The 15,030-nt window shown below is 47.1% G+C and overlaps 1 protein-coding gene across 1 annotated transcript in view; it reads right to left on the bottom strand.

Annotated features, from left to right (window-relative positions):
* Positions 1-1,647: 1,647 nt before the first annotated feature.
* LOC118795055 (dedicator of cytokinesis protein 7-like) overlaps positions 1,648-15,030 on the bottom strand; it is a 44,915-nt gene continuing 31,532 nt past the window's right edge. Inside the window, exons 32-50 of the mRNA XM_036553407.1 lie at positions 14,978-15,030; positions 14,708-14,834; positions 14,525-14,609; positions 14,000-14,096; positions 13,428-13,562; positions 11,399-11,551; positions 10,904-11,062; positions 10,590-10,690; positions 10,305-10,497; positions 9,317-9,460; positions 7,457-7,588; positions 5,836-5,850; positions 4,878-5,003; positions 4,120-4,209; positions 3,401-3,637; positions 3,028-3,171; positions 2,662-2,768; positions 2,306-2,479; positions 1,648-1,887 (exon numbers count right to left, since the gene is read on the bottom strand). The exon at positions 14,978-15,030 is cut by the window's right edge and continues 130 nt beyond it. Of these exons, the coding sequence (XP_036409300.1) occupies positions 1,845-1,887; positions 2,306-2,479; positions 2,662-2,768; positions 3,028-3,171; positions 3,401-3,637; positions 4,120-4,209; positions 4,878-5,003; positions 5,836-5,850; positions 7,457-7,588; positions 9,317-9,460; positions 10,305-10,497; positions 10,590-10,690; positions 10,904-11,062; positions 11,399-11,551; positions 13,428-13,562; positions 14,000-14,096; positions 14,525-14,609; positions 14,708-14,834; positions 14,978-15,030 (2,315 nt within the window). The 3' untranslated portion in view covers positions 1,648-1,844. The remainder of the gene's footprint in view (positions 1,888-2,305; positions 2,480-2,661; positions 2,769-3,027; positions 3,172-3,400; positions 3,638-4,119; positions 4,210-4,877; positions 5,004-5,835; positions 5,851-7,456; positions 7,589-9,316; positions 9,461-10,304; positions 10,498-10,589; positions 10,691-10,903; positions 11,063-11,398; positions 11,552-13,427; positions 13,563-13,999; positions 14,097-14,524; positions 14,610-14,707; positions 14,835-14,977) is intronic.

Here is a 15,030-nt window from a genome sequence, read left to right as displayed (position 1 = left end):
ATTCAATGTTTCTGTAAGGCCCTTTTGCAGCACTGAGACTTTTTATGGTATTGATGTATTCATCCTTATCGCAGAACTTAATTCATAATTCTCCTCAGTACTGTAACTATGTTTACTGTGGGTAACGCACTTTGCAGACAGATTTTTGCTTAAAGTGTTACTGTACACTGCGCTTACTGTACACTGCGCTTACTGTACACTGTGCCACTATGAGTTCATAAACCCTAAAAGGTACTTAAATGCGTACAGATATATTTAACTACACACTACAGCCAATAAGACACCCTCAGTCCAATTTGTAAGAAAAGCCAATCCCTGCTGGGACTGAAAGAAGTTTAATATAAAGCAGTAAAAAATACACAAATATGGTTTTGGCTGAAATACAGTAGCTGAGAAAACTGCTACACAGGTGACACCATTACATCATTACAGTACAGTAGTTATACACAGTGACAGGTTACAGAGCAAACCAAAGCACTACAGTGTACAGTTCAGGCTGTGTGTGTGTGTGTGTGTGTATACACATGTGTATTTGTGTGTGTGTATGTGTGTGTGTTGGGGGGGGGGGGGGTCGGGGTTGTGTGTCTCTGTATTGCACATATGGACACACCCACGTGCAGATATGTGCATGGGCGGACACACACACACACACACATACACTCTCACTCTCTGTATAATTGCAAACACATGTGAGGCTGTGGTCCCACAGGTTTCCCATTGTAAAGCAGCAGCAGCCTGCAGACATACTCCACTGGACTCTGCCCTTTTAGTTCAGTAGTCTGGCCTGGAAATCACTCACACACACACACACGCACGCACACACACACACGAATGCGCACAGTACTCACCCTTCACACACACTATAAACAGTGAACAGTACATTCAGTGCTGCAAAGAAAAATAGCCTCACGTTGCTCCATATTCACAAGAAAATGGCAGGAGACTCGGTCTAGGGTTTGCGGTTTAGCAGTCTGAGTACAGGAGTATAAAAATGTGGGGACAGATAATGGAGTGTCAGAGAGAACTCCCAGAGCAGTGACACAGCTGAGAGAAAGAGCACAGTATGGGGGGGGGGGGGGGGGGGGGGAGACAGTGGAGAGAGAGAGAGAGAGGACAGATGGAGAGAGAGAGAGAGAGAGAGAGAGGGAGATGGAGGGAGGGAGGGAGAGACAGGGGAGAGAGAGAGGAGAGAGAGGAGAGAGAGAGAGAGAGAGAGAGAGAGAGAGGGAGATGGAGGGAGGGAGGGACGGACACTCTCACACAGGGCAGAGAAAGCGCGCTCACACAGGTCAGAGAAAGCGCGCTCTCACACAGGGCAGAGAAAGCGCGCTCTCACACAGGTCAGAGAAAGCGCGCTCTCACACAGGGCAGAGAAAGCGCGCTCTCACACAGGGCAGAGAAAGCGCGCTCTCACACAGGGCAGAGAAAGCGCGCTCTCACACAGGACAGAGAAAGCGCGCTCTCACACAGGGCAGAGAACGCGCGCTCTCACACAGGGCAGAGAACGCGCGCTCTCACACAGGTCAGAGAAAGTGCGCTCTCACACAGGTCAGAGAAAGTGCGCTCTCACACAGGTCAGAGAAAGCGCGCTCTCACACAGGGCAGAGAAAGCGCGCTCTCACACAGGGCAGAGAAAGCGCGCTCTCACACAGGGCAGAGAAAGCGCGCTCTCACACAGGTCAGAGAAAGCGCACTCTCACACAGGGCAGAGAAAGCGCGCTCTCACACAGGACAGAGAAAGCGCGCTCTCACACAGGGCAGAGAAAGCGCACTCTCAGACACAACACAGGAGGGAAAATGAATGTGAGAGTGACTGTATTTTAACATCCTTGATTCACTGATTCTCAGCAGTCCACTTTTCGAAGACTTGATCGACTGAAGGAGTTTCTGTCAATAGAAGAAAGTTGAAACAATGAGACTGAAATATGAATTATGAAACACTTATGTAAATATTGATTTTGTGAAAATTATACTGATGTATTTATAAATATGTGTGCAGGTGTGTGTGTGTGCTTGCATGTGTGAGTGTGTGTTTGTGTGAGTGAGTGTGTGTGTATGTGTGAGTGTGTGTGTGTGTGCATGAGTGTATGTGTGAGTGTGTGTGTGTATGTGTGAGCATATGTGTGTGTGTGTGTGTGTGTGTGTGTGTGTGTGTGTGTGTGTGTGTGTGTGTGTGTGTGCGTGTGAGTGTATGTGTGTGTGTGAGTGAGTGAGTGAATGTGTGTGTGTGTGTGTGTGTGCGCGAGTGTGTGTGCGAGTGTGTGTATGAGGGAGTGTGTGTAGGTGTAGGCACAGCTGGTGTTACCGCTGGGAGTGTGTGGGTGGGAGGGGCAGGGGTTTGTAGAGTTGGGGGATCTTGCGGTTGATGAGGGGGAAGAGAGATTCCTTCAGCTTGGCGTAGTTTCTCTCCAGCTCGCGATGGTACTCCTTCTGATCCGGACCAATCAGAGAGCGATTCCTTCTCAGCGCGTCCTCACACCTGAGAGAGCAAAATGGACCATGCTGAGTGTGGGGGTTTTCAGAGATGGCGTTGAGTGCGTAGGGACGGTGTCGGGTGTGTAGGGACGGTGTCGGGTACGTAGAGATGGTGTCGGGTGTGTAGGGACGGTGTCGGTGCGTAGAGACGCTGTTGAGTGTGTGTTATGTGTGGTTTGTTCTCACCTCTTGCTGAAGTCTTTGAAACAGAGCCGGAGCTTGTTGTGATGGCGGAAGAGCTTTGGGTCCTCAGGGATGTCAGACAGAAACACCTGTGCGACCTCCAGCGGACCCTGATTCGGAGAAAAACCATTTTACACACTCTCTCTCTCTCACTCTCTCACTCACACACACACACACTCTCTCTCTCTCACACACACACACTCACACACACTCTCTCTCTCTCACACACACACGCTCTCTCTCTCACACACACACAAACACACATACACACACACACACACACACACACACACACTCTCTCTCTCTCACACACTCTCTTACACACACACTCTCTCTCTCTCACACACAAACACACACACACACAGGTACCTGGTTGACAGTGGTTCCCACACAGCCCTGTAGAACCATCTGTAGCATTTTAGCATCAGCGGGGTCCTGCTGTGTGGCGAAGGCCAGTTCTTGGGTTTTCTTCTGCATGTCTTCAATCGCCACTTCTATCGGCACCAAAATCACCTGCAGAGAGAGACAGACACCGTCACACACTGTCACACAGACACACACTTAAACACACAAACCTGCACACACTAACACACAAACTCGCACATACTCAGAATTACAGTCAGAAACACCAGCAAAGAATTACGCAGTCAGAAACACAAGAACGGAGTTATGCACTCATTAAGAGCCACACACTCAGTAACACATGTTGAACACACACGGTTATGCAGACAGTAAGACGCACCTCCTCTTTGTGGATGACGTTGATGCGGGTCTTTATGTAGGGGAAGGCGTGGGACGTGGTGAGGATGGTTTTGCGCTTGTACTGCTCATGCAGATCGCCGTGCGCTCGCCCGTCCAGTGTGAAGGGGGTGCAGTACATGAAGGTGCGCAGGTTGTAATTCTTGTCGAAGTAGGTGATGCGCTCTTTCAGCTCATAGGTGTCAAAGAAGGGCTCCACATAGGTGATCTGCAGGTATGCCTGACGAGAGAGAAATGGAGAGATACGCACACAATTCACTCACAGGACAGAGCTGAAGAGAGGGATTAACAACAGGGAGGATTCTAAAAAGAGCTTCATCATAATTCAATTTAATTTTTCAAATCAATTTTATTTTTATCGCGCTTTTTGCAGCACAAGTTGTCACAAAGCAGCTTTACACTGTTCCCAGGCCTGAGACCCCCTGAGAGCAAGCCTAAGGCAACAGTGGCAAGGAAACACTCCCTAATTTACAGGAAGAAACCTTGAGCAGAACTGGGCTAAGAGGGGGAGCCCATCTGCTTCTGGCCAGCACTGGACAGATAGAATTACAGAGAATCATAAAATAAGACAGGTACCAAATGAACATCAAATATTCAACAATGTGAAATACAATAATAGTGTGCAAATCCAAAGTTAAGAGGAAACAAAAATTTAAATGCCCCCCAACCAGCACAGCGCCACCCCCTCCTGCTCAGCCCCACCTTATTGGGGTCCAGCTTGCTCTTGTCGACTGGGTTTGAGTCCTTTATGATCTCCACAGCATCGTCTCCAAAACGCTCCATGTAAAACTCCTGCAACACAGACTCCAGCTTCACATTCACTAATAACAGCATGCAGAGACAGAGTACAGTGATGTGAACTGAGTAAAAGTGTCAAAGCGGTTTCCAGCCAAATACAATTTTATCAGAAGCAAACACCCTCTGTAAAAACGAATGAAAAATGAAGACTGCCATTACACACCCTTTACTGCATGAGTGCGTAAGGCACTCAGTTTTCCCTTTTTATTTTCTCGATTTCCACACACAGCCACACGCAAATCAGCAAGCAGTGACTGCACAGATCCTGCCCCCAGAACGCCCCGAGAAGCTGATCTCTCCGCTCCAGGCCAGCGCTGAGGGTCCGTGCAATGTTATGGCTAATGTGATCTAGTGACTGTGTGATATTAGTGTATGTACTCGACTTCCTCTAGTTTTCTAGCCTGTCCATTTTAAGGTTAGCACAAGTTTACTTGAGGTAACATGGACTGTTTTAACCTGGTCTGACGCTATTCATTCAATTTTAATGCACATGAGTCTGTCCTCTCTTGCTGGAAGTCCCTCTTGAGCATCTGCTCAATGAATGTAATGTAATGTAATGTAATGTAACGGCTGAGGACATTGCTGTAAAGGTAAATGCTGCACAATGATAAACCAATTAAGCACCTATAATGGCTCTGAGTGTTTCTCTCATGCATACGTGCCTCCAGCCGGTGTGAAATCTCAGCCAGTTTGGTGATGGACGGTTCCTTGTACACAAACTCCTGCTCGTCCAGATCGCCAAAGCGGGAGCCATAGAAACCCACACGGAAATAGGTCCCAAACATCCTCTGCACCTACAGAACGAACAGGGAGAGAAAGAGGAAGGAGAGAGCGAGAGCGCGGTTTACCTTCACATCCACAGCGGCATCTTGCATGTCAATCAGGTGAAATCTGGCTTTGCACACCATGTCACTCAGTGCGTGTCCAGCCATTTTTATTAGGGATAAATACAGTGGACTGCAGCAGCCGTTTTAAGATCAGCTCTGTCAGCAGAACGAGAGCACATGGGTGGAAATTAGTTAAAGGTGAACTCCACACTGATAATGGCAGGTATTTTTCTCTCAGAGTTATGAATGCATGGTGTTGAAGACCTGGCTTGAGCAGTCCTACAAACACTGTTGACTATGGGAAAAATGATGAGCCAAGCTGGGCTGAAGGGCTCTTATCATTAAACTTCCTTTATTACTGATCATAGCCCCACCATGTGTGTGGATTACCACACATGCACCATGAATGTGAATGTGAGAGTGTGTGTGTGTGTGTGTGTGTGTGTGTGTGTGTGTGAGAGTGTGTGTAAGTGTGTCTCCATGTGTACACATGCCTTTATTGTATTGTTTTACTCACCAGTTCAACAGAAACCAAGAAGGGCAAGGGACAGAGAAGAGAATGAGAACATTACTGCTTCATCAACATGTTAACAACAGAACACAGCCCTGCTCGTAACACAACACCAAGTAAAACTCAAAGCACAAACAAAAGATAGGACAACACATACAAAATGAGTGACGCTACATACACCTGACCACCACAAACTCAGTGGACACACGTCTACCATGTGCTTGTTATTTGTCAGCTTTCTGGAGAGAAGCAACCTTCAGGAGGGCAGCGCTGGTTCCTTACCTCCCATCCAGAGCTCTAGGGGCAAACAGAAAATAACATCATCAGAGGGAGACGAGATGCAGACAGACTCGACACTGAATCACAACCAAAATTACATATATGACAGGAGAGAAAGAGGGAGAGAAAGAATGAGAAAAGGAAGATGAGCGACAAAAGGGATAGTTAAGAGAGAGCGCGCGAGAGAGAGAGAGCGCGAGAGAGAGAGAGAGAGTGCGAGAGAGAGAGCAAGAGAGAGAGAGAGAGAAGATAAGGAGAGAGAGAAAACCAAAGACCAAAACTCATTTTCCAATAAAAGATCCACATCTCAAGGAATTGGAGAGAGTCACAATATGAACACACTGAATACTTTAAACATTACAACCATTTAGGTTTAAAAATAACTTTCAAAGGAAATTTCAACCTGGGAGTGAATGAACTGAGAGACAAAGCATGCAGGACTGTCTAAGCCATAAAATGACAAACTTGAAACAGCCCTTCATGGCAGTGAAGTGTGGGGTCCGTTCACAAAATTAAACTTGCTCAGTAGGAAAAGCACCCAACTGAATTTTGCTGAGCCATCTTGCAGGTGCAAAGAAAAACTACAAACAATGCATGCAGAATTAGGCTAATATCCATTAATAATGAAAACTGAAAAGAGGGAAGTCTAATTTTGGCAACATCTAAAATACAGCACGCCACAGGAAAACATGGCTGTGTCCACACTGTCTCTCCCAACAAACTGAGACAGAACTGCACTTCATTTTAAAATGTGGAAGAGAGAGAGGGGGAGAGAGAGAAAGAGGGAGAGAGAGAGAGAGATGGTAGATGATGGCCATATTTGGGCAGCTTACAGCTTCTGAGAGACTGGAAACTTTAGCTAAATATAGAGCTGTACTTTTCAGTCCAGGTAAAAACCCTATAATCACAACAGCTGCTTAAATGAAAATAAACAATACAGTACAGAGAAGTGTCCATATTAACGGACTGCCATTGTCATGTGACTGTCATCACTATCATAACAGCATTTAGTGCTTACTGCTAGTGTTTCTCATTTCGATGTAACAATGACAGTTTAAGTGTAAACTGATGTGATGACCGTACAGGTGCAGTACAGGTGCAGGTATGCTTCAGGATCAGAGTCCTAGCTGAAGCTGCTCAGGAGTGTTGCAGCCTGAAGAAAACTGTGTTTAACCTGGACCCCGTACTTCACTAACCCTAACCCCTCACCCTTCACCCCTCACCCCTCACCCTAACCACTAACCTTTAACCCCTCACCCTAACTCCTCATCCCTCACCCCTAACCTCTCACCCCTCACCCCTCACCCCAACCACTAACCTTTAACCCCTCACCCCTAACCTCTCACCCCTCACCCCTCACCCCAAACACTAACCTTTAACCCCTCACCCCTAACCTCTCACCTCTCACCCCAACCCCTAACCCCTAACCCCTCACCCTTCACCCCTAACAGGATGGCCCTGTATCATTAGCAGGTGGAACCCAGTCATTTCTAGCCTTTACTGCATGCTGAAGCTCTGTGACCTCTGACCTTTATATGGCCATGGCTGAAACAGGCTGCAGGGCAGGCCCACACAGCACCCCATGCACAGAAAGACTGGAGTGCTGTGATTGGCTGACACTTGCCTGGTTATACACCTTGTTGAAGGCATCCTGCAACCTGCCATGAACAGTTGCCAGCTTTTTGAAGTCCCGGCTCGCCTCATGAATGGGGATCAAGATCTTATAGACCTCATTAACGGCCTCATACATCGCCGCCTGCAGGACAGAGAGGGAACTGCACTGAAACAGCAGCGTGCTCATGTTCTAAAGTGCAGTGTGTTAAAAAATTACATTCATTACATTTACACTTATTCATTTGGCAGATATTGTAATCCAAAGTGACTTACAAGTGAGGTACAATACAACACAAGTGAAAAACCATACAAAGTCAACAATATTAGAAGCACTGCATGACAAAGTATAGCTAATGAAGCTTTTTTTAAAATCTTATTTTATAGTTTAGTAGGAGATAGTTTTAGTCATCAGCAGATGTTTTCACCCAGAGCAGCTTCCAGTGCAAAGGAATTATAGCCTCGTATTACAAGGCCAGGCATGTAAATAATGGTTAATTGTCCTACTGATTACAGACCAGTTAAACATTTGTAATTGGCCTACAAATTAGCACACCATCTCCTAACTTTTTTAGGCAATGAGAAAAAAATTGACTCATGAAGCATTCATGTATCGCCTTTTTTATCTTATGGCAGCCTGTCCATTTTAACGGATTTAACAGAGAATTGCAACTTTAATAACTGAACAGCGTTGTTATGGGATACATTTAGTCGACCAACTGCTACCAACTTCATTGCTAGCCAGGTTACAGAACAGTGGTCTGTCAGCAAATGCTTTAATGTTTCAAAGGGTACTGGAGTTCCACACTGAGAGACCTTATCAGGGAATTCAGCCAAACTTACTCTGACTTGGAAAAGCTTGAGATGACTGCCTGTGCCAACCCTGTATCAAACACGATCAATGAAAGGGGTTCCCACTCCACAAGGGAATAAGAGGAGCAATCAGAGGCTGCCTCCAGGAGGACAAAGCCACAGGACTGATGGGAATCACTCGCTGAAACTTCCATGTTTGCCTTGACAGCAGTGTGATCCCATTTCAGAGCCCCAGTATTACAGCAATAAGACTCCTTTTGCTAGGCTTTGAAATTCTCACCTGAATTTAAGGCAGCAAAAGATGCCAATTTTGTCTCTGGAAATAGCAGCAATATTTTATTTATCAATAAACCAATATACCTATCAAGTTTATTGATTTTAAGAATGCAAAAGATATTGCTTACATGATCTTTGTTTTATTGAAATGGCTGTTACATAAAAATATTTCTGTTACAACACTGCGTGACCTCTAGCAGCGTGTGCGCTTGGCTCCTGCAGGCTGGAGACAGTTTGACGCTCCAGTCTTGCGCTCTCCAGTGTACAGATTTGTAACTCCTTAATAGTTAAGGTTTTACCATTGTGCTACAGCTGGTTACTCAGGAGGTTATATCCTTTTATTCAGGAATGCATAACAATGCTACTTCTGTATGTTACATCCCGGGTTCACAGGATGCATCTTTCCACTATAAAGCACCGCAGGGGGTTAAATCCCGATACCGCAGGGGGTTAAATCCCGGCATTGCAGTGGGTTACATCCCGATACCGCAGGGGGTTAAATCCCGGCATTGCAGGGGGTTAAATCCCAGTACCGCAGGGGGTTAAATCCCGGTACCGCAGGGGTTTACATCCCGGCACTGCAGTGGGTTACATCCCGGTACCGCAGGGGGTTACATCCCGGCACTGCAGGGGGTTACATCCCGGCATTGCAGGGGGTTACATCCCGGCATTGCAGGGGGTTAAATCCCAATACCGCAGGGGGTTACATCCCGGCACTGCAGAGGGTTACATCCCAGCACTGCGCTGGCTATATCCTGACAGTATAGCAGGTTTTATCTCTTACCATGTTGAAGGAGGCAGCTGCCTGCTCCAGCAGCCCCACCAGGCCAGACTCGGTGAAGTACTTCCCCGCACAGACTCCTTCCTCTTCAGGGGAGAGCACGTCGTCAGACACTGCAGACTCCTCCAGCACGTTAGAGGAAATGTTCTGCAATCATCGACAAAAAAATCACAGATATCTCACTGTCACACACACAAGACTGTGTGAGATCATGTGGGTGTGTATCCATTTATATTTTATCAAAGAATGAGTACAAGAGATAAAGACGGTCCATACAGGACACCACTGACCATGTTCTAACATTCAATTCATTTTTATTTGTATAGCGCTTTTTACAGCACAAGTTGTCACAAAGCAGCTTTACATTGTTCCCAGGTCTGAGACCCCCTAAGAGCAAGCCTAAGGCAACAGTGGCAAGGAAAAACTCCCTATCAGGAAGAAACCTTGAGCAGAACCGGGCTCAGAGGGGGAGCCCATCTGCTTCTGGCCAGCACTGGGCAGATAAAGTACATTGTATAACTTGTCTTTAACTCTAAGACATTTAACATTGATAGACAATAGTAATTAACAGCAGAGCGATTATAAGAATGTCTCCTAGGATGTCTGGTTCTTGGAACGCAGTTGGCTTTGATGGGCAGGGCAGCGAGGTAGCAGCACTGGAAGGACTGGAACATGTGTCAATCCCTTATACAGTGCTGTGATAATTAGCATGTTTCAATAAACAAGCGCTATACAGTGACACAACAGTACAGTACAGTAAAGCCACACACATAAAGGGGGGGTGAGTTATGGTTGGGTGGAGGAGCCAAGCTTTATTCTGTGAGGGAAGATGGGCAGTGACCCTGCTGTCCGGCCTGCTGCCAGGCTAACTCCAGCTGTTAACAGCTGCCAGAGGAAGGAGATCAGGCCATGTGCATAAACACATTTGATTGTGAGTGTGTGTGTCAGTGTGTGTGTGGGTGTCTGTGTTTGTACAGGTGCAAATCATTACCTGGAAAGACACACAGCCGATGGGGAGGTAGCGACAGTCCTCCAGCATGTTGAGGTACTCTGCCACCAGGGCAGCACTGTGCACCAGGCAGTGGGCAGCCTCCGCATGGTTCCCCCGCTCAGAGTGCTTCCCTGCCATGTTCTGCAACCACGTCAGACGCAAATCTGGAGACGTCTGATAGCCCTTAGCAATCCTACAGGACAGAGAGATATGTGACTGTTTGTGTGTGTGTGTGTGTGTGTGTGTGTGTGTGTGTGAGAGACAGACAGTTCCTGAGTGTTTTACCTGTACATCAGGTCGATGAGCATCTCTGGGTCCTGCTGGTACTCCTTCATCTTCACCGTGTCAGTGAGAATCATGTGGAGGTTGAACACCAGGTCCTGCACCTGAGAGACACATTCTGGTGTGTTACCTGGGAGGGCGTGTCCCTCAGTGTTACCTGCTCTGGGAGGGCGTGTCCCTCAGTGTTACCTGCTCTGGGAGGGCGTGTCCCTCAGTGTTACCTGCTCTGGGAGGGCGTGTCCCTCAGTGTTACCTGGTCTGGGAGGGCGTGTCCTTCAGTGTTACCTGCTCTGGGAGGGCGTGTCCCTCAGTGTTACCTGGTCTGGGAAGGGCGTGTCCCTCAGCTCCAGGTCCTCCTCAGCGTAGGTGAGGATGGTCTTGAGGGAGCGACGCAGGTGCTCCTCATTGAAGTTCTGAGACATCCCCACCAGAGAGGACAGAGACATGGTCACCTGCATTTTCACACGAGCAAAGTTCTGCAGAGAGAATAACATCCACTCTTACTAACAGGATAATGCCTACACACATACTGCAGAATCAGAGTGCCTTTGTGTGTGTGTTTTTATACGTAGCATGTTAATGAGAAAGACGGTATGTGTGACGGTGAGTGTGTGTGTGCGTGCGCGAGTGTGTGTGTGTGTGTGTCTGCATGTGTGTGTCTGCATGTGTGTGTCTGCATGTGCTTGAGTGTGTGTGTGTGTGTGTGTCTGCGTGTGTGCACGTGCTTGAGTGTGTGTGTGTGTGTGTGTGTGTGTGCGCTTGAGTGAGTGAGTGTGTGTGTCTGCGTGTGTGTGTGTGTGTTTGAGTCTCACGTTGCCGATCTCGAAGTTCTGCCGCATGAGCAGGTAGAGGGAGGCGCTGGCGTGGCTGCGGACGGAGCCCACGCTGCCGCTGCAGTGCCGCAGGAGACGCAGACACAGGTCTGCACACAGCTCCGTGTCCTCTTCAAACAGCATCTCAGGGAACTGCAGCAGAGACAGCGTTACTCACCCCCTCACCTATACTGCACACTAGGGCTGTGACCGTAATGATTTTTTCTTCCCGCGGTAATAAAGCAACAAATTACTGCAATTTAGCGGTTTACCGCCCGCCCCCCCCCGCGCAACGCAAAAAGCCGACCCATAACGTTTGCACATGAACAACTTGTTTATTTCTCTGTAAAATTCTCGGGAAGCTGATTACAACTTAGAAAGTGATTGCAAACTTACAAATATTTTACATTTTAACATTTTTACACTTAACATTTTAATATTTTACATTTTAATTCACATAATTCTGTAGGCTATACACTAATGACGTCTGAAGCAGCATGAACAGGTAGGCTATATGTAGCCGCATTAAAACAGTTTTAATTATTTTTCAAATCAAATGACAAATAAGAAGACAGTAAGAGAACATTAGGCTAATGGTTTTTAAACATGCAACATAATTGAACATTCATGATGTCGGTATACTATCTACCACAATCACTGCTTTTATAAAAATGCTGCAAAAAAATCGAAATGTACTCATTCTTTATTTTACGGTCTTTTTATTTTACGTGGCAAATGCAGATGTGCCGAACGGCAAATTTCATTTTAACCCTTTCGCGCGTACGGTCACACCGGTGTGATTAAACTGGTGCAACACTAGATTGGAGAAATTCTAGTTAATTTTAGCTTTGAGGAAACAGCGATTTAACTCTAAAAATATAACAAATGCTAACTGAATCTATAAGAAACTTAATACTGCAAATGAAAACATAACGCACCATATAAGGTAACACCCGCGCTACATACCATAACAAATAATGTACATGCGAAAGGGTTAAAACGAAAATTGCCGTTCAGCACATCTGCGTTTGCCACGCCGATCAGTAATTCAGCCAGGTAAATATCCGCGCTGGAATTACGGAAGGAAGTTGCGGTCAAACCTGATAATATGATTAATCTGCATTAAAACATTAACGCGTTAGAGTTTCCAGATTAATCTCGAACGAGCATTAACGCGTTAGAGTTTCCAGATTAATCTCGAACGAGCATTAACGCGTTAGAGTTTCCAGATTAATCTCGAACGAGCATTAACGCGTTAGAGTTTCCAGATTAATCTCGAACGAGCATTAACGCGTTAGAGTTTCCAGATTAATCCCGAACGAGCATTAACGCGTTAGAGTTTCCAGATTAATCTCGAACGAGCATTAACGCGTTAGAGTTTCCAGATTAATCTCGAACGAGCATTAACGCGTTAGAGTTTCCAGATTAATCCCGAACGAGCATTAACGCGTTAGAGTTTCCAGATTAATCCCGAACGAGCATTAACGCGTTAGAGTTTCCAGATTAATCTCGAACGAGCATTAACGCGTTAACTTTGACAGCCCTGAAATAAATGAATAATTGCGGTGATGCGGTTATCGTCACAGCCCTACTGCGCACTCACCTGCACACCCCCACTCACCTGCGCACTCACCTGCACACCCCCACTCACCTGCGCACTCACCTACACACCCCCACTCACCTACACACTCACCTACACACCCCCACTCACCTGCGCACTCACCTGCACACCCCCACTCACCTGCACACCCCCACTCACCTACACACCCCCACTCACCTACACACTCACCTACACACCCCCACTCACCTGCACACTCACCTACACACCCCCACTCACCTGCACACTCACCTACACACCCCCACTCACCTACACACCCCCACTCACCTACACACCCCCACTCACCTGCACACTCACCTACACACCCCCACTCACCTGCACACTCACCTACACACACATTACAAATTATTACAACTATACCAACCTTCATTAGCCAGCTACACGACCCCCATGCATTCCTGTGATACCAACCTTGAAGACGAGCGCTCTCTGTGTAGTGAAGCAGTGCTGCAGAAAGAGGGCGCTCTGGTTCCCAGCCATGCTGTGCAGCAGCACTCTGAGCACGCCCCCGAGAACGCTTTCCTTCAGCTCTGACATCATCACCGTCTGGGAAACAGTTCCACACAGCTGTGAGTGCAGCAGGGGAAATGCAGTAACACACACTCTCTCCTGTTAGAACGCTGAACCGTTCTATCACTGTGTCATGAGTTTGCCAGCAAATGACCTCTGTGGATTCAGCTTTTAGCTTAGCTTAGCTTAGTTTTTTTCAGATATACTTTAAAAATGTTTGCTCCTTAGCTGTGCAGCACACACAGTCTGTGCAGCTGAGAGAAACACAGAGTTGAGGTGTCACTGCCTTCACAATGATCACCGCTGTGCTGCGTTTCACTGCTGTGTACCGTCACAATGATCACCACTGTTTCACTGCTGTGTACCGTCACAATGATCACCACTGTTTCACTGCTGTGTACCGTCACAATGATCACCACTGTTTCACTGCTGTGTACCTTCACAATGATCACCACTGTTTCACTGCTGTGTACCTTCACAATGATCTCCAGTGTGTCTAGAACAATCAGCGAAGCTTCAGTAGCCAAATTCCCATCCACCACAGACTCCTGCTCCAGCTCTGCTTTTGTTCTGCAGGGAAAAAGAATTTAGTTTTACATTACATTACATTACATATTACATTACATTATTACATTTTCTCACTCACACACACACACACACACACACACACACACAGACACACACACAGACACACGCGCACACACACTCTCACATGTGCGCACACACACACACACACACACACACACACACACACACACACACACACACACACACACAGACATGCGCGCACACACACTCTCACATGTGCACACACTCACACACACACACACACAGACATGCGCGCACACACACTCTCACATGTGCACACATTCACACACACACACACACACACACACACAGACATGCGCGCACACACACTCTCACATGTGCACACACTCACACACTCACACTCAAATGCAGACACACGCAGTCATACACACAGAATGAGAAGGACCTACTTGTCCACTCGATCTGTGTTCTGTCTCCAGTGAGACACATTTTTCCTCCATCGGACATTCTCCTGGTTGCCATAGGGACTCCTTTCTGTGTGAAGCAATGACAACAGGTATTACATACAACACTGACACTAAAGAGTGCACACACTCACTGACACACTCCAACACGCATGCACGCACACGCACCTCGGCTGCGTCGCACCATCTCCTGCCTCGCGCCGATGGTGCCCAGGATGGCTTCCTCCAGCCGAGCCTTCATGTCCTGAGACTTCTTAAACGTCAGGCTGTTGATCCGCTCCAAGGCCTTCTTCCCCTAAGCCAGCCAGTCACAGAAAGTCAAGCAACCAATGCACCAATCAGAAAGAGGGTGGAGCTGGGGCGAGGCTTTAGAGAGAGATATAGGTGTTTAAAAGAATGGGGGCAGAGACATTTGTATGTTTCAGGGGCTTGTAGTACCTTATACTCAAAGCAGGACACACAGAGGTGTAGCAGGTCTAGCAGGCGATTGA

Source organism: Megalops cyprinoides, chromosome 19 (assembly GCF_013368585.1).
Source record: "Megalops cyprinoides isolate fMegCyp1 chromosome 19, fMegCyp1.pri, whole genome shotgun sequence".
NCBI classification, from domain to species: Eukaryota; Metazoa; Chordata; class Actinopteri; order Elopiformes; family Megalopidae; genus Megalops; species Megalops cyprinoides.
Note: the sequence above shows the minus strand (reverse complement) of the source record. Positions and strands in the feature narration are given on the sequence as shown.